Here is a 22,863-nt window from a genome sequence, read left to right as displayed (position 1 = left end):
CACAAGTACGAGCCTGCGCTGCAGTTTTTTCATGCACAGCAGCACACATGTTGATTCTGCCCAGCTGAATGGGGCATGAGGGTGCTTCAGTGTGGGGGCTGTCTAGCAGCTAGCCCCACGCTGAAGCACCCTTGTGCCCCAGCCAACCCCGCTGCAGCACATTGAACCTGGTCAGAGCAGCTGTGGGCTGCTGCCAGCCAGGGCTGCTCTGACCTGGGCTCAATGTGCTGTGCACCAATAAACTCTGCAGCAATATACTCTGGAGTTTATTCATGTGCATTAATTGCACATCCTGGGAGATGCATCCAGTTATTTATTGTGCTGGTGTACCTGCCTTGATTTCAGTAGTTAGTAACAAGGGAATGTACTTAGGAGAAGAATGTGGCCTTTTGTTTCCTACATATACAGTACCAAGGGTCAGCAGGTAGCAGTTCCTATTAAATCCTCTGCAGGGTGGGGATGCATCTACATGTGCAATTAATGCAATGGCAATAAACTCCAACTGCAGAGTTTATTGCTCCTGGGTGCACCATTTGAACATGTGTCTGGGGGCCATAAATTCTGGAGTGTATTGCCATTTGCATGTGCGCCCAGGATCGCAGAATGTTGAGCTGGGTTGAAGCAGACCCAGCTGGCAGGAAACTCTGGGGGTTAGCCTGCCAGCCTGGGGATGCTCCTGCCTCAACATGCCATGGAGGGGCTGGCTGGGGCATAAGGGTCCTTCAGTGTGCAAGCAGGCAGGCCCCATGCTAAAGCACCCTCATGCCCCAGCCAGCCAGGGCAACATCTATATGTGCACTGCAGAGGAGTTTTTAAAATACAAGTACTATCCTGCTGCAAAGTAAATTAGTTTACTCCACTCGACTAGGGATGCATGTGTAGATGCCAAAATGTTTACTGCACACCTAGTTAGTCTACTGTGTGGTAAACATCTCATGTAGACACTTTCTGAGAGTATTTAGATATGCATTAGTATTGAAAAGAAGCCTAAATTTGAGCTGGGTCTTAAAAACTAATGTCCCTAGGTCTAAATTCTCCCTTAAGGTATAACTAAAATCTTCATTTTCTGTTAGCAAGCAGTGATCAGAAAAACATACATAAACTAGCAGGTAACTTTGCTCTGTTGTGTTTTAAACAGACGGTATTTTGGTGAGAAAATTGGTCTGTACTTTGCCTGGTTAGGCTGGTACACAGGAATGCTCTTCCCAGCTGCCTTCATTGGATTATTTGTCTTTTTGTATGGAGTCACAACCTTGAACCACTGCCAAGTCAGGTAAAGTAAGCATGTTTATTGGTAAAATCAACCCAATTAATGCAACTTTAAAGTTGTGAATAGCTTTGGTGCCTCCCATGAGCCTTGACCTGTTAACTGTTTCATTTCTTCTTGCAAAATTCAGCTTATCCTACTGATTCTTAAAAAACAACAACTCGATTCTCAGGGAAAACTGCGTATAGATGTTAGTAGGCAATAAGTAGCATGTAACGACCTTCTCTGGTTTCACACTCCTGCACATGGGCTGATACAACACTGTCCTCTAATTCATGGACCATGGAGAGCTAGAGTTTCTCCCGGTGCTACCCCCTAAACGTGGTGGGGAGAGGGTGCAGCACTGGTTCCTCCACACTTCCTAAGCAGCTGACAGAGGGGAAAGAAATTTTCTCTCCGAGAGCAGCTCAGCAGCTGAGCTTCTCTGAGCTACAGGGCAGGAGACCTTTTACAGAGTGTGTGCCACCTAGAGCTTCTGTTAGGATTCATGAGGCCAAGTCTGAAAAAGGAACTCTCCAAATTCCCTATAACCTGTACTTGTTTTGTTTTTGCCTCCTACTGTTAACTTTTATTGGCTCCAAAAGAAATAGTAGTGAAGAGCTGCTACCTCATCTTGTCTCCCCAGTTTGCCATTGCAGGACTGTGCTCTGAAACCTATTGAGTGCGTCTATACGTGCAAAAGCAGGTATCAAATTTAGGTGTGAATAGCTAAAGCGCATTAACATACATGTAGATGCTTTAAGGCACATAAACATTGTGTATGGACCAACGTGGGACTAACAGTAGTCCCACATCAGTCCACACGCACAGCGTTAACATGTTTTAATGCATGCATGTGTAGACGCGAGCCTAAATCGCCTTAATGCACATTACATTTAGGCACACCTAAATGCACGTATAGACACTCCCATTTTGTAGTAATATGGGGTGGGAGGTTTTAGTTGTCTAGGTTTTTGTTTTTAATTTGTTCACAAACAAAAAGGACCTTCAATATCTCTTTTCCAAAGTGAATGTTGTTTCATGTGAAAGAAATTACTGCTTTGAGGACCAAGGAACCATACAAGGTATGGCCATAAAAGATTCCTTCCTCAGAGGACTGTTGACAGCAGCACATCTTGAGAATGATAAATCATGCGATAAGAGACATGTAAACAACCAGTTGTGATTTATTAGCAAAATATACTGGTCCATTTGAAGATGGATATGAACCTGTTAATCCTTATCTTTTTCCATTTTTCCAGTAAAGAAGTCTGCCAAGCTACAGATATCATAATGTGTCCTATATGTGATAAATACTGTCCCTTCATGAGATTGTCAGACAGCTGTGTTTATGCCAAGGTACGTATAAGCTATGCAAATAGGAAATGTTTATGCTTTCTCAGTAATAGCATTTCTGAAGTCTGTGAATATCTTTAATAAGCATGGTAAAGTAAAATCTTCTAAATGGCAGATCAATTAAACCCATACTGACATCAATACTCTTTTAGTAGGATTGAATTTGGACCATATAACTTATTTACATATCTGTGCAATTGGACTTATTGTAATCAGCCGTTACCAATTATGATGTCTTAGCATTTGCTGCAATACTCTGCCTCAGAATTTATCTTATGAAACAGGTTTTATTCTCAGCCTTACAAAATAAGTTGCTCTGTTCTGTGAGAGAGAACTTCCATCTTCCCCACAGACATTCTCAGTTCAGATCAGCACCGATAGTGGGTCAGTTGACTGGAGGCATAATCTTAAATGATGCTTGACACCTCCCACCTCCATGTCCCATACGTCTGGTGATGAGGCTACAGAAAGCAACAATAGCATAACTAGGACAGGGCAAATGAGGTGACCACTGTGGTCGTCAGCTTGGGAGAAAGGGGTGGAAAAACATCAGGCATAGCCACACAATCATGTTAACAGCACAAAATGGCAGCTAGGAATTGTCACTCTCCACATGTGTCCCAGTGCCCTGGGTGTCTGGCTTATTTGTTACACCTCTGGGAGAGGATATCAGTCCTTCTAACTATCAGTGCTTATGAGTACTACACATTTTTATTGCTACCATTTTACAAACAGTATAATTGTGAATAAGACCTTCAATAACTTCAGGTTATTGGTGTCATCCACAGGTGACTCACCTTTTTGATAATGGAGCTACTGTCTTTTTTGCTGTGTTCATGGCAGTGTGGGGTAAGTGAGTTGTTTTTTTAACCTTTGTAACATCAGTATATTTGCTAAAAGTGCATGATAGATCATATGATACTTTCGACTCCAGTATTGAAATGATGTGTATTAGCCTGACTGTTTACCTGGTCCAAGGAAAATGTGGAAGAGAAGGGCTAGAAACTATATTTTATGTTCAGTAAAAGGACATTTTAATTAAAAAATGAATCTAGTATCCAAGTGGGCAGTTTTACCCTGTTTTAAAAATAGAGGTTTAAAATGTATTGGTCTTGAGAGCTAAATTCTGAACACTTTATTCAGTCTCTATTGAGCAAAAAGTACTGAGTTATTGGAGATCTTGACTGAAATGTGATAACTAGCATGTTTTCCTTTGCAGGGGAAAAAGGCCGTTGTGTTTAAAAATGTGTCACATATGGTAAAAATGTGTTAATCATATGTGACACATTTTTCCAATTGACCTGAGTGGGAGTTTTGCCTAAATCAGTGATTCTCAACCAGGGTGCCACCAGATTCTTTGAAGGGTGATATAAGGTATGAAGAGATGTGCAGATAAAGGGCAGGCATCAAGAGCACACTGAACCAGATGAATCTTGTATTTCCTCTGTCTTTCTCAGAGTTGTGGCAGGTTTAAATATTGTTCACAGTTTCTAAGCCAGTGCCTTAAAGGCATCATACAGTCTACTCGTAACTTTAAATCCCATGCTTTGTGTAATTATCAGAGAGATTAATGAGAACTTTCAAGGGCTACTTGTGGACTGGGTGTTTAATTTCAACTAATAAAATAGGCCAACAAATTGTGAAAAGACTTTGGATACTGCTGCCTCATCGTTGGTGAGCATATTTTTGGAATAGTGCTTTTGCTTTCTTCTTTATTATTTGCTCTGGGATCCACCATGGCTCCTATGTTTACCCTCGTTTCTGAAACAGTTGTTGTTGCAATGTACAATATATAGACATAGTAGCACTTCTATTGGAATTGCAGCCCATGCCAGTTTGTGCTAAACATGGCAAGTGTTGCATGTGGGAAAACCCAGACGCTTTAAGGATTTTGGAGTGTAGCAGGGCACTAAGGTGCCTGCTACTGATAATGGTAACATGGGCTTAGCTGCCACTCAATAGGGCAGCACAGGTGTGACTTGCTAAAGCAACTGATTGTGTCAGCTGACTGGAAGGGGGCAGGGCCTGGCCTTTATAAACAGAGGTTGCTGAGGCCAGAGTTCAGTTCCCCTCTGGCAGCCTAAGGAGTAAGAGCTCTGCTAGAGCGAGCAGGGTGGTATTGTGTGTTAGCATGCGGATACAGGGTGGAGAGGACCCTGACAGGGATGAGAGAAGGTTAGCCAGGTTGGCTTAAGATTTACATTGTAGCTGAGGGGCTTTGAGTTTCTGTTTGGGTTGATAGTGGTAATTACGAACCAGAGGACCAGGCGAGGCTGTAGGGGTGGAGGAGGCCTCATTAGGAGCTCCCCAGTAAGGTGGGAGTGTTCCTAGCACCGCAGGAGGTGCTGCGTTTTGGGGTGTCCTGACCCCGACCCCAGTGGGGGTGACTAGCGGGACAGGCCTGGTGGGGCATAGGCCCAGGAAGGCGGGTCTGGGGGCCAGGTAGCGCTAAGGCTGCCTGAGCCCCAATTGCGAAGATCCCGAGTCGGGCACAGGACCCAAGGAGGGGTCTGGGGGCCAGGTAAGGCTGAGGCCACCTAAGCCCCAATTTTGGGAAGTCCGAGTCGGGCGTAGAAGGCCCCAGTGTGGGCGGGGAGCATGAGAGGCGCGAGCAAAGGCCCCAGTGCGGGCGGGGAGCACAAGAGGCATGAGCAAGGCCCCAGTGTGGGCGGAGAGGCGCGAGCAAGGCCCCAGTGCGGGCGGAGAGCGCGAGAGGCGCGAGCAAGGCCCCAGTGCGGGCGGAGAGGTGCGAGCAAGGCCCCAGTGCAGGCGGAGAGCGCGAGAGGCGCGAGCAAGGCCCCAGTGCGGGCGGAGAGTGCAAGGGGCACGCATATCAGAGCAGGCCCCGGGAGGGGGCATGCATATCGGAGCAGGCCCCAGTGTGGCAACAAGGCTGCAAGAGAAGCAAGGGAGCACCCGTGAGGGTGCTGGCAGGCAATTGGCCAGAGCCCCAGTACAACAAGGCAGGCACCATGCCAAGGAGGGCAGGAAGGCAGCCTCCCATTAATAAATATTTACCAACAAGAAGTGGCGGGTGAGACAGAGGGTGCATTCAAGACCCAGGCTTGGCATGGTAGGTAGGGACGCTAAGGGGAGTTCACGGCACCCCTAGGCCCCCCTGCCACATGGAGGTATCAGTATTATATTTGTGACCTGGCTTATCTCTAAGTTTTAAATCAATGGTCAGTCTGTGACAGGCCCAGCTATAATAACACTTGCAGCATGAGCTTCTTTGCAGTAAATTGGAGGGCAGGGGGAAAGCAGCAGCAGCTTGATCTTAGACGTCTTTGCCTTCAGCATCTAATAGCAGCTTAGTGGATGATAAATTATATGTGAAGTGTTCAGTAACTTTCTTAGATTATAACATATAAAGGACAGAAACTGCTTTTTAAAAAGCAGGCACAGAAGCAGTTAGAATAGTGTTGGCCCATGCCTTGAACTTAGTCCATATCTGGGGCTTTGCAAAGCTGTTTCTGTTAGCAAAAAGAATTGGTGATAAAAGGTAGAAATATCGTTGGCATGATCTTGTGTATTTACACAAAAGGACATCTACACATGACGCTATGTCGCCATAACAACGTGCTACAGTGACATAACGTCCACGGTCATCTACACATGCACCAGCAAATAGTTTGCTATAGCAATGTACTCCCCCAGTATAGTGTGCCACTACCACAAAGTAGCTCCTAAAAATAACCATGTGGCATTCATGTGGCATAGTAACAATGATAGTGACATGTGTAGACGTGCTTAGTGAGTTTTCCCAGTATGCAGTGGAAACAAACAGCAGCAGGCAGTTTTCTTGCTTAGAAATTCCCAAATCCACCTTGATAGCAGTGATTTCTGTTCCTGGGAAGTCCTGTCCCTCTGTTTCCTCCCAAAGTTACATGCAAAAATCATTCTGGGTATTCACTTCCAGTATATAAGACCTGCAACAAATAGCCTAGCCCCAACAGGCAAATCTAGATGGGACAATTCAGTGCTATACAGATACCAAGCTAGCTTACATGGCCACATTAACTCATTAGAAGGTATTTCTGTCCGGCACTTGATTGTGCCATGTGGACATACTTAGGCTACAAACAGATGTCACATTTATTCTAGGATAAATCATTTTATCCTGGAAAAAAGTATGACTGTTAAGACATCCATGTCCATTTCCCCAGGATAAACCCTAAAAAGATTCACAAGACAAGAAGTACTAACAGTTTATCCTGGCACACCACAAAGTACATATGAAGAGTTATCCCAAGATTGAATCAATGGCAGAAAAGTGGCAGTGCTTGGCAAGCACAACTTGTCCAGGGACAAATGCAACACCTGTTCCTAGCCTTGGGCTAGGGACAGATATTCAAAAAGCCTGAGCCTGAATTGATTCAATCTTTACAGGTTAATTTAACCTGACTAGGCTGAACTGGTTTGAAACCAGACAGACATTCTCTCTGAACTGAGGAAATTCAGGCACATGCCCGCTCTGGCTCAGCCTAGAAGCCAGCGGGTGTTAGAGCAGCCCTCCCTTCCCTTCTGCAGGGAGCTGAGTTGACTGAGGTGTATGGGCTAGCACTCTGAGGCAAGTGGGGGATGTGCAGTGCATGCATCTGTTGATGATACAGAGCTTTTCACTCTCCCTCCTTGCTTAATCATACTGTCTGCAGCAAACTGACAGGCAAACAAGTCATCTGAGGGATAATAGTGATAAGTCTTTATCATGTGATTTAGTAAAACAATGGCCTCGCTCCATTACTTCAAACTTCTTAAAAAGCTTACTGGCTGACCTGTTGATTAGCTCCAAACAGCCCTAAGCAGTCACTGTTTTGTGTACCTGCCCCAGTGAAATTGGAGAGAGAGACACACACACACACATCTCAGCATTAGCTAGCACAGCATTTCCCAACCTTTTTCATCCCACATGGCCTCTCCCATCCCACAGCACACTGGCCAAACGCAGAGCGGGAGTGGGTGGTGCCATGTGGCTGAATATGGGGTGGTGGTGGCAGTGCGGGGCAGTGGTGGTAACACTGGCTGGAGCCACACCCCACCAGGAGCCACTTCTCCCAAAGATCCCATGACACACCTGGTAATGTCTGATGGCACACCGGTTGGGAAATGCTGGGCTAGCATACCACATGCCTCGGGTCCGTGGGGCTGGGGTCCCTGCTGTGAGAGATGGGAGGGAGGGATGGGTGGATTTCCTGCTTGAGCAGTAGGTGTGGTGGGAAGGCAGGAGGAAGCCAGGCATACCCTGCTGTGTCTGCAGTCTCTGCTGGAGCCTTACACAGCATTAGCTAGCATACCATGTATTGGCTATGTTCCATGCTGTGGCAGAGAGGAGGAAGGGATCTGTGCTTTAGTAGCCAATGGTGAGGGGGTGGGGAGAGTGGGGCACGGGGAAGCCAGCATACACTGCTGTGCCTGCAAGTCTCTGCTGGAGCTCTGGCGAGGGAGCAGAAGGGAGGGGCTAGCCATGCTGTGGAGCACAGAGTTCTGCCCAGCTCAGACAGCATGCCAGGATGTTGGGGGACTCTAATTAAACTTAAACCAGCAAGGGGTGTGGAACAGACATTGCATAAACCGGTCTGACCCAAATCTGTTACGTCTGATACTACATTCAACCAGGTTTATCTCAAACCAGTTTCAGCCAATTTCAAACTGATTTATGTGTACTGAACATCTGTTCTGTTACAGGATTAAACCAGTTTCAGATCACTTAAACCAGTTTATGTGTAATGTGTGTCCCTAGCCTTGGTGTTTGCAGCCAGGAACCCATTCCATTTCACATGGCTTATCTTTAACTGACCATGCAGCCTCATCCCTCCATAACCCCTAACTGTTTTGATCGCAAATGGGATTTAATTGATCTTTCTGGTGAACCTATAAGAGAGTCTAATATACCCATGAGGTCTGTGACTGTCTTTGGATCCAGAAATCTTCTAATGGCAACCATAAATATAAAGCTGCAATGTAAACTTGTGACGTCATGTTGCATCTTTAATTAAGAATCACTGTACTTGAAATCTTTCAGAAAGGAATCAGATGTTTTGCACCAGCTAACTCAGCAGTCATGTTCCTGAATTCAGTAGTACAAATGTAAAGGGTTATCAATGATCCTTTTGTGTAACATCATGGGATATACAATCATAGGTTTAAAGAGATTAAAGTCAGAAAGGCCCATTAGATCTTCCAGTCTGACCTTGTGCACATCACAGGCAATTATATTTAATCCACTTACACCAGTATTAAATAACTTGTTCTAAGATTTTCAAAACTTTAAAAATTTATACAGCCAGCTTTAAAAAGGTAAAAAAAAGATAACACATGGAACTCAAAATTGCTACTAAAGGCACCCCCCGGGAAGGCATTTTTCAACCAGATATTTTCCATATATTTCCCTATTATTTTTTGTGAATCCTATAACAATCCTTTATGCGTGAAATTTCTATGAAAGTATTGTAAGTTTTTGCTATGGCCAGTTTCGTATTACTCAGCTTTTCTATTTGATAAACACTGAAAATGGATACTTTTCTGTGTCTGATAATGACATAAATAGAAATAAATAAGACACTATGTCATTCATTGCAAAGCAAGCTGCTTACTGGAGCCTTTATGGAGTAACTAGTCAATCTGTTGTAAAAATTCCTTCAAGATCTGTCTACAAGATAAATTTCATTTTGTGGCAGCAGCTGTCTCTGTCCAAAATAAAGTTTTAAAAAGTGAAAATCATTCTAATGGGAACAGGAAACTGGTCTGATTTCATAACTATTTAGCATTCAAGGCTTAACTCCTTACTCAGGCTAAAGTCTAAAAGATATCAATGGGAGGTTTACTAGAGTCAGGATAGAAAGGTAAGCCTCTTGGCAATAACAACCAAATGTAAATCCTGAAGGATTCTGTTTCACTTTTTGTAATCTTCATTCCTGTTCCATCTGGCTAAATGCTTCATTTGTGGATATGCTTTATGCTGCATCATGCAGAGTAACTGAGGGCAGTATTTATGCCAAGAGTTTACTCTGTTTACCATCACAAAAATACAGAAGCCTCCGAATCCATTTAATTCAGTGATATATTAGAAGACCAAAATAAGCTATCGATTTACATGATCTTGGACAATGGATTCTACATGCCTTATATATTGGATGACTCTACTGGTTTGAGGTATGCAGGTGTGAAACTGAGCCACTGCCTGATTCAGAAAGACGTTTGGGCCATGCCTGTACATTGATTTATATTGGATGACTATCAAGGTACAGAATTGTGTAGAATGCTGTTGGCTGCCTTAAACATCTTAATCATGATGTTCAACCAGTTGGCAAGCGAGGGATGCTGCATATTTCTGAGAAAAGAAAGCAGTATGTAAAGCTTCTATCACCCTCACTTCATACATCTCCTTTTTGTTGAAAAGCCCACTTGTTTTGAAGGCTATGACTTAAATACAGGTACTACTCACTTAACATCATCCCGGTTAACGTCATTTTGTTATAACGTCACTGATCTATTAGAGCACATACTTGTTTAAAGTCACACAATGTTCAGGTATAACATTGTTTGGCCGCCACCTGGTAGTAGGTAATTACTGTAATGTAACTGGATTCGCTTATTAACATCATTTCACTTAGTCACATTTTTCAAGAATGTAACTACGATGTTAAGCAAGGAGTAGCTGTAGAACCTTTACCTCACTGAATTTTATTTTTAAAAAGTACAAAAAAAAGCCCAACAAATGGTAAAAAGTGGTGTTCTTTTTTCCATTTTTCAAACGCATCACTTGGGATGAGGATTAATTTTATGAGTCTTCACCAAAGGCAGTTGTATGTGTTCTGAGATTTGCCCTTGCCAATTGCTGCATTTTCTTGCTTGTGTGATTTACAAATCAACAGTTCAAGGACAACCCCACATCAAACACTTGCAAAGAACACTTTTCCATTATAGAAGTGATTTGCTTTTTTTGAGAATTTTGTTCAGTCTAAACTTTTAGGTAACAGTGGAATGAGCTTAGAAATGAGTAGCAACTGTATATGATAAACCCCCTCAGCATCAGTCCTACTTTTGTGTGGTGTACTGCAAGGATGTTGCTAAGCATATGTGATGACACATCACAACATGAAGATATTTTTTTAAATGATTGTCAGGACAGTTTTTGGTTTTTGACCTTCATTTAGCCTTTTCTTTGAATGCAACTGATTTTCTATAACTGACATATTGGGCGTAATGGCACATCTGTCTTAGGAAATTAAGGGTAGATTACAAGCAAGGATTGCCAAAAACTCAGTCAATATGTACAGGGGTGTACTTGGTAGCCGTGTTGGTTTGAGACAAAAAGACTAAAACTCTTTTTGTTCCAAACTGGTTCCAAAATAATACCTTTTATTAGACCAACTGGAAAATGGCAAGAAAATTATCCTTTTCTGCAAGTTTCAGGATCAAAGTCCCTTCATCATGCTCTGGTAAAAGTGTAGATGATACAAGATGGTAAAAGCCCTAGATGGGGACTTTGAAGGATGACCACTTGCTGCCTGAGAAGCTCAATCTGCTCCTGCTCCAGGGCCAGGAGCTCATCCCAGAACTCCCACTCCACCCTGTCCTGTGCATCCTCCCGGGCAGTCCCCCCAGGTGATGTCCTCCTCCCTGCAGGCCTGTGCTCACACCTTCCTCTCCTCCACCACCAGCCACTGAAGTGGGAGGGTCCAATCCAGGGTGGGCTGCTGACACAGCCAGTGCATCCGTAGGGCTCCAGCACTGAATGGCAGCAACCCTGAGTTGGCATCCCTGCTGGCTGCTATGGCATCTTTCCCATATCCAGATATTGGCCTTGCAGAGGCAAGAGACAGAAGGCTTTTGTGAGAGCTTGCAACATTTCAGAGATAAGATGCTCTGCACCAGGGGCCATGCTCTGCCTGGCCTCAGATTAGAGGTTGGCTATGCATGGGTCCCCTGGGACCATAGGAAGTTGGGTTCCAGGCAACTTCCAGATGAGCCCTTCATCCCTTTGCACTTCCCTGGGACTAGCGGGCTGCTGGGTGCTAGCTGCAGGCAGCCTGCCTCCCCTACCCCCTTCCCAGAGTGGGACAGGCCAGACTTCTGACAGAACCTGCTGCCACAGCTCCAGACCCTGCTTCCCCCACTCCTCCTGCAAACCAACTGTTCTCCTGCCAAGCCCACAGCACCAAGGCTCAGGGTTTGCAGGGCTCCCAGACAACTGGGTTAAGGGGCTGGCCATGCCCCACCCTCCCTGCTGAGGGCCTCTCTGGGGAGGTACCCCAGGGCCAGCCCCACCCTGTACCTCCACTGTGACCCGAGCATGCCCCTGCTGCACATGACCCAGCCAGTGAGCGATGAGCTATTTGTGCAGGATGAGGGGTGCCCAAGCCACTATGCGCTGATGATGATGATTTGTGGATTGGCTGAAGGCTCATACTCAGAGTGTGGTGGTGGACGGATCATATTCGACCTGGGGAGAAGTGGGCAGCGGAGTCCCCCAGGGCTTGGTCCTTGGGCCTGTGCTGTTCAATTTCTTCATCAGCGATTTGGATGACAGGGTGAAAAACAACCTGTTTAAATTCGCTGATGATACCAAAATTTGGGGTGAGGTGAGCACACTAGTAGGGAGGGAAAGACTGCAGCAAGACTTGGATAGGTTACAGGGTGGGCTAACAAAAACAGGATGTGCTTCAATATTGACAAGTGCAGGGTGCTGCACTTGGACAGCAGTAACCAGCAGCACACTTATAAGATGGGAAACTCCCTTCTTGAGAGCATGGAGGCAGAAAGGGATCGTGGAGTCATTATTGACTCCAAGATGAACATGAGCCGACAATGCGAGGTCACAGTTGGCAGGGCTAACCGGACCTTGTTGTGCATCCACAGGTGCATCTCAAGTAGGGCCAAGGAGGTGATCCTCCCCTTCTATGCAACACTGGTCAGGCCACAGCTGGAGTACTGTGTCCAGTTCTGTGCGCCCCACTTCAGGAGGGATGTGGACAACATTGAGAGGGTCCAGAGGAGGGCCACGCGCATGATCCAGAGACAACAGGGCAGACCCTACAATGAGAGACTGCGGGACCTGAATCTGTTCAGCCTTCACAAGAGAAGGCTGAGGGGGGACCTGGTGACCATCTATAAACTCACTAGTGGGGACCAGAAGGGTTTGGGAGAGACCTTGTTTCCCCTAGCGCCCCCTGGCATAACAAGGAATAACGGCCACAAGTTGTTGGAGAGTAGGTTTAGATTAGACATCCGTAAAAACTACTTCACAGTCAGGGCAGCTAGGATCCAGAACCAACTTCCAAGGGAAGTGGTGCTGGCTCCTGCCGTGGGGGTCTTTAAGAGGAGGCTTGATGCCTACCTAGCTGGGATCATTTGAACCCACTTTTTTCTCCTGCCCAGGCAGGGCGTCGGACTTGAAGATCTACAAGGTCCCTTCCAACCCTTCTTCTATGATTCTATGATCCTCCTGGTGCCCTGGGCACACCTGCACTCCTGGTTTGGGACCCTGAGCTACAGCAGTGTGGGGAGCAAGCCCAGTCTGCCCCCATTAGCAGTGGAAGGCTGGGGCTAACAGAGCTCAGCCACCCCAAATGGGAGGCAGCAGGTAAGGCCACAAAGCAGCCTGGCTGTGGATTCCAAGCAGCTGCAGCAGGGGTGGGGAGGGGCATGCACGCAGCCAGGATCACAGCCTGGCATGTAGATCACTGGCTGCTCAACATGGCAGGCAAGTATCAGTTGATTCTGTGAAGGGGAAGGAGCTGAGGGATGGAGGGCAGATCGAAGCCCCCGTGGTGAGGAAGGAAGTGGGGCAGAGGCAGGGACTGGGGTGAACAGAGCCCCAACTGGGTCAGGTCATGGGACAATCAGAGCCTGGGCGGCTTATTCAGGGGTGCAAGGGGGCTTCCAGCACTGTGCACACCCCAGCAGAGACCCAGGAAGCACATGCTACCCCCAATCTATGCGTGGGACAGAGTTGGCTGCCACTGCGCACTAGGCTCTGTGCCTCATGGCACCTGCCCTGGGAGTGGTATGACGCCATGTGCCTGCTGCCACTGGGCTGCACCACAGCCCCTGCTCACCCAGCAGTGGGATGCACATGGCATCGCATGGTTCCCCAGACAGTGGCAGTGGGACACAGAGCCCAGTATGCAGTGGCAGCCACATCCACCCTACACAGATTGGAGGGTACGTGCCCCCCAGGCCTCTGCCAGTGTTTGCACAGTGGCAGGAGTCCCCCCGTGCCCCTGGATTACTTTTTTTCTGATGAAGGGAATAAGTGTTTGAGTTGCATGTGGAGAACATTTTTTTCTGCTCTTTGCTTAAATTAAATTCCTTTGCGAAGTGGGGCAGACCTAACTACATTGCTGGGCACAGCTGAATTTTTGCTTCCACAGTGTGCAATGTTGGTGTTCAGTTCAGTTTTGCATTTTGAGGTATCTGTGTTGATAGATGTATAAATATTTAGTGTAAATATTTTTTTCAATTTTTTCTGTACAATTCCAGAGTTTATATCTGGATCTGTTTTGTCCCAGATCTAATCTACATAGAATTGGAAATAATTTCCACTGGAGGGGATGGGGAAGAGATTACAATACACTTGGTCACATAGCTTTACTGACCTTTTTAACATGAACATAAGGATTAGTGTATGTCTGAACAATTTTGTTTCTGTAGTTGCAACCTTCATTTAAAGTATCTTTGTCCCCAAAATCAACAGGATGCATTGCCCTTCAGTCTGTAACAAGGCCCATATATTTACTTGGGCCTTTGGAGGGGAGCTAGACTCATAGGGGCTGGCACTTAGAGATAAGGTGTGGCTTAGACTGTATTTCTGGTTGGTTATTATCTTGGCAGGAGCTGAAGAGAAGCTGCTGTTTTTATCTTTTTACATGGATGTGTTTTTAACTTTCAGGAAATGCATCTAGAGCCTGGAATAGCCACTTTATTTCTATATAAATCTTAAGAAATAAAATATTTATCCTGGTTGATTACTGTGGTGGCCAGGACAGAACTATAACTATTTCCTTAGTGCCATTAATTTTAGCAGCATCAGCCAAGAATGTTATAGGACTCTGGAGAACAGTATCTATCTTACTTTCTTCAATAAGGTTCTTCTCACCAGATGCAGGCTGGGATTTCCAAAGGTGACTAAAGGATTTGGTCACATAACTCTTTGATGTCTTTGAAATACCTGCTTCAAAGCTTTCACATTTCAGATAATGGTTTTGTTATCCCATCTATTAAGTCAATAATTGATTAGCAAGCTATACCTGGTTTGCAAAAGTCATTTCTGAACTTGTGGGTGTACAGACAGAGATGCAAAATTGGGTTATGAATAGCATAAATATCCCCAAAGATTTCTGAGCCATTTCATATGTAGTTTTTAGTGTCTAGGAGGGCTTATGGCTGTAAAGTGTCAGCAGAGCACATGCCCCTATGACACAGTTGTTACTGCACCATCATTTAGTACTTCTGGAAGTACTAAATGATGGCACAGTAACAGCCTGTACTGTGCCATGCCAGCGGCGCATGGTTATTTTTAGCCACTACATCGCCATAGCAACACACTATACTGAGGGAGCACATTGCTACAGCAACATAGCTGCAGCGTCACGGTTTGTGCCCACTGATGTTCCATCACCGTAACACACGGGCGGGCAATTATTTCAGGCAGAGGGCCATTTACTGAGTTTTGGCAAGCCATCGAGGGCCACATGATGGGCAGCCAGGGGCAGAAAAATATTAATTTTTCTAAATTTTTTAGGGGTCCCACGGGCCAAATAGAATGGCTTGGTGGGCTGCATCTGGCCTGCTGGCCACATTTTGCCCACCCCTGCCGTAATACATAGCATCACATGTAAACACACCCAGTGAGTAGTAGAGTAATATTATCAAAGGCAGAGAAAGTGCTTTCTAGAGAGTAGATTCTTATACAGTTTTTACCAGATCTCAGGATAAGGACAAATCATTTGTTTGCTTTTGTTTCCAAACAACTTTGGACTGAATTTTTTTTCTGTGTCAGGGCATGCACTGTTCCCACTGACTTCAGCTGGAGTTGTGAATGCTTACTGCTTGTGAAATTCAAGGCCTCCTTTTTCAGTTTCTGCTTTTGACAAAGAGACCTAAATTTTGACTGTTTCTGAAAGATGTACTGTGCTTGGTGAAAACGTGGCTACGGCTTCAATGAAAGAATGTCATTTGTTTCCTATTGTTGACATTCATTCTTACCAAGAACCTGTTCAGCCTCCACAAGAGAAGGCTGAGGGGGGATCTAGTGGCCTGTTACAAACTAGTCAGGGGGGATCAGCAGGCACTGGGGAAGTCCCTGTTCCCCCGAGCACTACCAGGAGTGACTAGAAATAACGGTCACAAGCTGGCAGAGGGTAGATTCAGGCTAGATATCAGGAGGCGCTACTTCAGTGTCAGAGCTTAATAGGATCTGGAACCAACTTCCAAGAGAAGTGGTGCAGGCTTCTACCCTGGGGGTCTTTAAGAGGAGGCTAGATGTACCAAAAAATGTATCAGATGTTAGTTAGGGTTATGACTGAATTATGAAAAATCTCTCTTGCTTCACACATGTTCATGCATCCATACACATACACAAAGACTCAATGCTCAGACAATAGATGGGCTTTGTGGTGGGCCAGCAGGGGGCGCTCCTGCATTGAGCCACCCACCTCCCTGTGCCCGACCACCTTCCAGGCTCCGAGTGCCTCCCTAGGGGTGCCTCATGTCCAGCTGTCCCCCTTCCTGGAGCACACTCGCTAGCCTGGGGGTAAAGTAAGCTGCCACCACCCCGAGAAGGGACTGTCTCGGCCCTGTGTCCTCAGGGAAAGACAGGCCTAATAGTCCTATGGGTACTCGACCCAGTATAGGCGCTTGGGGCACTTCCCCAAGTCGGGGGCCAAAAAGGAAAGTCTCCCTTAGTCCGCAGACCTAAGGGGCCTCTTAGGCATAATTTAGACCCACCCCTCAATAAGTCTCCTACACCGGTCACAAAGGAGAACTTTATTGATTACAGAGGGTAGGGTGAAAATAGGGTACAAGATAGAGCAATATCATAGAAATCCCATAGAGCAAAACAGTCTGGCTGAGGTAGCCTTTTGACCACGCATCTGAGTTACTGCCAGCTAGATATCTAATCAGATCTCAAGTAGCCTACTCACAAGTATCATCCAGAGGCTGGTGGAGATTCCCTCTGGAGGCAGGCTGTTCCTAGCTTGTGAGTTTTGGGTGAGACAGCCAGTTTCAGATGGTAAAGCTCCTCTCTAAGTCTGAGTCCCCTGCATGGCTGCTGCCCCCTCCTCCTGGGCAGTCTTAACTTATATAGCCCCTGTGACCTCATTTCCCTGGTCCAATGGAGGCCAGCACCTGTTGGCTGTCAGCCAACCAGTTTGAAATACATCACTAGTTGCCGGGCAGACTCTAGCCCACCCAGGTAGCTGATACCAGCCACGTAGGCAGAGGGAGCAGGTTTCCCCCCTCCCTCAGGAATGTAGCCAGCTCAGGTTACCTAAAGAGATAGGGTAAAGGTGTGTCTCCTCTGCTGGGCCCATCCTAATCAAATTGTCACAGCACAGAGATTTTGGGGATAAACAAAGATGGCTTCCTGCCACAGGCTCATCATATAAACTGATGAAAGCACATTTATTTAAAAAAGATATCCTGGATAATTAATCAGTCAGTTAAGCTACAAGTACATTCTTTTAAGGTCAAGTAGCAAAGTGTTTAATTATTTAGACAAAGCACTGGAAACAAATATTACAAAAGTTTTGTTGTCTAGCACTGTTTGTAAACATATGTTGTTTGAATACAAGTGTATTCCTTCAACAGTGAGCGATTAACCTGTTCCAGCTGTTATTACTGCTTTGCTAGAGAAACAACCAAATTACTTTAGCTTATGTGCCTGTTCCTTCCATTCCCCATATTTCCTTAAGAGGACATTAAAAATGTCCTCACTATAATTCCTTTTTGCCTCCCAGCAGGCATGTTTTCAGTGATAAAAGAATTATCATGGAGCAGACAGAGTTTAAGAAAATATAACCTTGCTGAGGTATTTAACTCTTTTCTTTTTCAAGCCACAGGGCTTCTTTCATTTGCTCTCAAAAAAGATGGAATTTAGGGAGGTTCTTTGAAGTAATCGTGAATACCTGCGTTCAAGAAGGAAGGAGATGTTCAGTGATACTCAGAAATAGTTGAGAGAGAAGAGAATCCCTGGTCAGAGATAAGGAGTAAGTAAGTCATTAACCAGAAGAGGCAAAGCAGTTGGATTGAATGTAGCAAAAAAGGTGATGTTGAGAGATGAGTGCAGAAATGGATGTTGGTAGGAGGCTGAGAGGGGAATAAACAAATAGTGTAGTAAAATTATAGCAACATGTGCCTGGAAGATAACACGTTACATTCAGAACTTCAAGAAAAAGTCTTGAAGAGCTGTCATGGATACACCCTGGATGTGAAGTGTCAGGTTTCAGCAGCCAAAGATCAACCATACCAGAAGTCCAGAAGCCAAAGCCAATGGTCTCACTACCAGGTGTCAGTCTGACTCTGAAATACTAGATTGGGGGTCAAGATGGGCCCATAGTCAAGGACAGAACAAAGGTCAGGAGCCAGGGAGTCAAAAGCATACAAAGCGATAGGCAAGAACAAGGTACGAGGCTCCAAGGCAGGGGTGAGGCAAGAACTAGACACACAGGTCAATGACTAGAGACAGATGGGAGCCAGGGCAGGATGGGCTAAGAAAGAGGCAGGAGGGTCCCAAATAATAAGGCTACAAACACTGTTGCTGGGACAAGGCCTCAGGGGAAGTAGAATGTTTTTTATAGCTCTCCCATGAAGGACTTGTGGCTTTCATTGGCTTCCCTGGGTCACATGGTCTCCCCTTGGGAACTTCACAGGAGGTCCCAGGCTGGGTTGGGTGTAGTTCCTAGCTAGCTGCTTAGTGGTGCTGCAACCCAGGCTACTACCCACAAGCCTGGAAAGACCTAGGTTTGAGCCCCAGAGTTCCTGACAAGAACAGTAAACATGGGATGAATCTATACTAAAAGAAGTGTTTCTTAGAAAGAACTACTGGGTTCAGAGGATTCTCTGTGCTTGAACAAAGGACGTACTCATGGTTGTTTTCACCCTTGCAAAGCTTTATTGAAGGATACTCGCAGAGACAGGAGATAGAACAGAGCAGAGAGGACGGTCACCTCACATCGGCCTTAGGCAGCAGCCGCTACCCCGCATGGTTCCTCTGGCCCCGGAGTGTCCCGATCCCGGGGATGCGATAGCGCGCAAGTCGGAACTCTTGCCAGAGCTGAAGAACCCGTAGTAACTTAAGAATATACAGCTTATATAGTCTGAAGTAAACAACATTTTCTCGAGCTAAGGATTTGGTTATCTCAAGCTAAGAAAATGGGGATGAGTCATGATCCAACGCACCTGGTGTTTACCACATTCCACTGTCTTACATCATTCTACTATCCAGGTTCATGGTTTGGTCACGCTCACAAAGCGGGAGGCTACGTGCCGCTACACCAGCCTACTATAGAATTAGCATGCAAAACTCTTGCTGTTAACACAGCGTGCAAAACTCTTGCTCCTAACAAAGCTCTTACTATTACAAAGTGTTTCAAGTACAACAAAATTAAGCTGTCACCTTCAGAAGAGAATGTGGGGTAGTAGCAATAATTAGGGCCCATCTACATATACAGGTAAAGGCATGATGGGATCTAATGAACCATCCACACAATTGCACCTCCTGCTATGCTACACGTGCATGGCAGGAGGTGTGATTGTGGGATTGTGAGTCAGATCTCATCATGCCTTATTGCATGTGCAGGGGGTACCTGATCCCAGGCTTCCCCTGCACTAGCAAGAAGCAAGCTCCCATGCTGGGAGCCTCCTCAGCTGACAGGGCTCCCAGCCATGGGGGCACCCCATGCAGTGCCACAGCTGAGAGACTGCAGTCAGCTGGGAGTTCCCCGGATTAGGGATACACATGCCCCCCCACCCAGCTGGGAGCTCCGATCAGCTGACTGAACTCCCAGCCCCAGGGGCCCTGGGCCAGATGGTCAGTTAATGTTCTGGTAGGAAGCTACTACAAAATTGTTACACATATTTTGTGGAATAACTTCATAATTAGTTCCTCTTTTCAACACACCATTAATTGACTGAACATATGGCCAGGTGACCATTAAGCATGACTGGTTATCACACCTTAAGTGTAATATGTAGATTGGGTCTTAGTCTAATAAAAAAAAAAGAGGTCTCTAAATTTGTTTTTAGCAGCTCTCAGAAGTATAAAAATATGGGAAATCAACCAGAGATAAGCTATCAACAATGTATGCTGCAGTATGCTAAGATCAACATTTGTCTGGGATAGGTTAGACAGAAATGGTCCTGCCTGGAGCAGGCATTTGAATTGGATGATCTCTTGAGATACCTTGTCATTATTATTCTATGATTTTATTAATATCCAGTGACAGAAGGGATGGGCCACTGTCCTCAATGGAAAAAAAATAAGTGTAATACAATTGGAAAAGGGGCTACAACAGGGGGATCCCACTGTACTGGTGACTGCTGAATAAATTAAAAATAGCATCAAAAAGAAACTTCAAAAGAAAAGGGTAGATTTAATATAGCCACAAATACCTTTTTTGGAAACATACTTGAATAATAAGAGAAGCAAATTATTTTATTCCTGATAGATGAAAATTTCAAAAGCTTGGACTGAAAAATCTCACAAGGTTCTTAAATAGTCTGCATCCATGGAGTAGAAATATTGTGATGAGAATCACTCTGGTATTTTGCCACTTTCCCTGAAAAGTGGGGAACTGGGGGTGGGGAACAGTGTGTGAGGGGGGTGGGAATCAAAGACAAGTTAATAGTGGCTGAAAGATCTTGCTGTCTGGCTGGTTTGTTTTCTGATCTGTATTAAATGAATTGGTGCACTGAATCCAGTTACTAGGTAATGAATAGCTCCATCACAGAAAAGACTATAAAACTGGCCTTGTTGATAATCTCAGAAGGCAAGCCAAGGGTGCCTTCTTGCCCATGAATATGTGTTCGCTAAGATAGGACTTAGAGAAAAAAGATATCCATTACCAGTTTTAGTTACCAGGACATCAAGATCTGTCCTGGTATCTTCAACTGAGTGCTTTTTGATCCTTTCTACAATATAAAATACTGTGGCAAGCACAGTCACTTTTATGTTCTCTATAAATTCAGACTGTTCTTCATGCTCAACTGTGCTTCACGTGGAAAAAATAAACTCTGATATATGCAGGGGGTGTGTGTGTGTGTGTGTGTGTGTGTGTGTGTGTGTGTGTGTGTGTAAATTGCTCTGTATTGAATTAAATGTGTACTGGAATGTGTAGATTTTGGCTTCCCCAGAATTCAGATTCCCTGTGTATTTTTAAATAATTGTCTGATAAGAAAATGTACCTGATTTATCTACACTGTCCCCAAAAAAACCCTTTTCCTTTGTCATTAGTCTGTTTAGTTTAGCTATGATGATTCACTGGAATCATTTCATTCTGCTCAATCCTTCACTTACTTGGCTGAACATTAAACATTTTCATTTAGCACTAAATTAAATCTCTAAAGCTTCAATCATGCTTGATACATGATAGAAAGTAATACCTTTTGAAGATAGCCTTGATCATTGGAAAGATTTGTATTTCAACAAAACCTATTTATGCAAAGAAATGAAAATAGGAATTGATAGTAGTTAACACATTATCATCAAGTGAAAGTGATGTTATATTTCCTTTTTTTCTTTTTGCTCTAGCAACTGTTTTCCTGGAGTTTTGGAAAAGACGACGAGCAGTGATTGCTTATGATTGGGATTTGATAGACTGGGAAGAAGAAGAGGTCTGTATAAATAATCTACTTCTTTTATATTGTATACAAAAGAGTCTGGTTAAAACTCAACAAGGTATTTTTCCTTTAGCTTTATTACAAACTTTTTGCTCACAATACTTAGAACCTAGAAGGGGAATCTTCCATCTAGCCTCATACAAGGATGAGCATTTTCTCCCTGATTGCTTTATCCAGAACTATGAAGAAACTCCTTTCCCACCCCCAGCCCCCCACCGCCTGCTGCCCCCAGGCCAAATTGTGCTCTTATTCTATACCAATATAAATCCAAAATAGTTTCAGTAAAGTCAGTGGGAACAATCTGGGTTTGTGCCAGTAAAAATATGAACAGAATCTGGCTTCCATTGTGGTAGAATTCAAAAATCATCACACCAAAAAGACTCTCAGTATGATTTTTTTTAAGTAAACCAAAAAAATACAGCAGAAAATTTGACCTTCCTGCCATTCCTTGCTTGAATAACTGGACATCAGACATGAGCATAAAGTTTGGTAAATAATAAAATGTTAGATTTGCTTTGGATAGTCACTAAGAATACTGATAAGGAACTTTGAAATGTTCCTATCAACTTCTCATTGTCCCAAATGGTCATTATTGTCAAATCGTAGTAGGTCTACCCAGCGCTCTGCAGATTATGAAAGAGGATTATAATTATAGGTAAAAGAGGTTTGAATTCAAAGGGCTGAATTCACCCTAATGAAAGACAATACAGGTGGGTAGGAAGCTAGGATGTGCAAAGTAGCCACAGTCAGCACAGAAAGGAGTAGCACATGGAGGACTCAGGCAGCAATGGAAATAAGAGGCTTGGTAGAGGAAGGCCAAGATTCTGAGAACCTGCAAGGCCCAAAGAAGGCTCTCAACAGTTGCAAGAGGACTATTCATAGGCAGTATTTTCTCATCTGTTATTCTGTTGCCTCTAGAAAAGAATACATACTTCTGGGCCTCTATAGATCTTCCCACCCAGGGCTCTAATGGGATAGCATTCATCCCTTTGGAAAGAGGCCATATAGCGGAGCACTCACTGATAGGATGGATAGTTTAAAATTTGTACAGAAAATAAGTGAAGAACTAAAACAAAGCAAATTACTGTTTTGGGTCAAGTGGAGAGTTTCTGTGAAGCCCTAGAGAGTAAAGAGGATGGTCATGGTCTGAAAATAGGCTTCTAAGTAGCTGTGGGAGCTTTACCAGCCATATGCAAGTGGTGTCAGACCAGTCCTAGGACTGCTTTGAAATGGTTATTAGTGTGTCTAGAGAATACCAACATTCTTCAAGTGCTGATTTGCAGTCCTGCGACTCCCTAAGTGCTGTGGTCACTTACTAATGGAGGGATATATATCCCACTGAGAGCACGCTGAAATGGAGCTGCTCAGACTTAAGATGTTAAATAAGGCTAAAATGTGATGGTTTTGTTTCCTAATGG

The 22,863-nt window shown here is 44.7% G+C and overlaps 1 protein-coding gene across 1 annotated transcript in view; it reads left to right on the top strand.

Moving 5' to 3' along the window:
* Nucleotides 1-22,863, top strand: part of ANO4 (anoctamin 4) — a 387,697-nt gene that overhangs the window by 302,902 nt on the left and 61,932 nt on the right. The window contains exons 14-17 of the mRNA XM_090041055.1: nucleotides 1,139-1,273; nucleotides 2,509-2,605; nucleotides 3,391-3,451; nucleotides 21,357-21,439. Of these exons, the coding sequence (XP_089897181.1) occupies nucleotides 1,139-1,273; nucleotides 2,509-2,605; nucleotides 3,391-3,451; nucleotides 21,357-21,439 (376 nt within the window). The remainder of the gene's footprint in view (nucleotides 1-1,138; nucleotides 1,274-2,508; nucleotides 2,606-3,390; nucleotides 3,452-21,356; nucleotides 21,440-22,863) is intronic.

The sequence above is a fragment of the Crocodylus siamensis genome, chromosome 4, assembly GCF_052110815.1.
Source record: "Crocodylus siamensis isolate JL-2025a chromosome 4, ASM5211081v1, whole genome shotgun sequence".
NCBI lineage: Eukaryota > Metazoa > Chordata > Crocodylia > Crocodylidae > Crocodylus > Crocodylus siamensis.
This window is presented reverse-complemented; position numbering and strand designations above follow the sequence as displayed.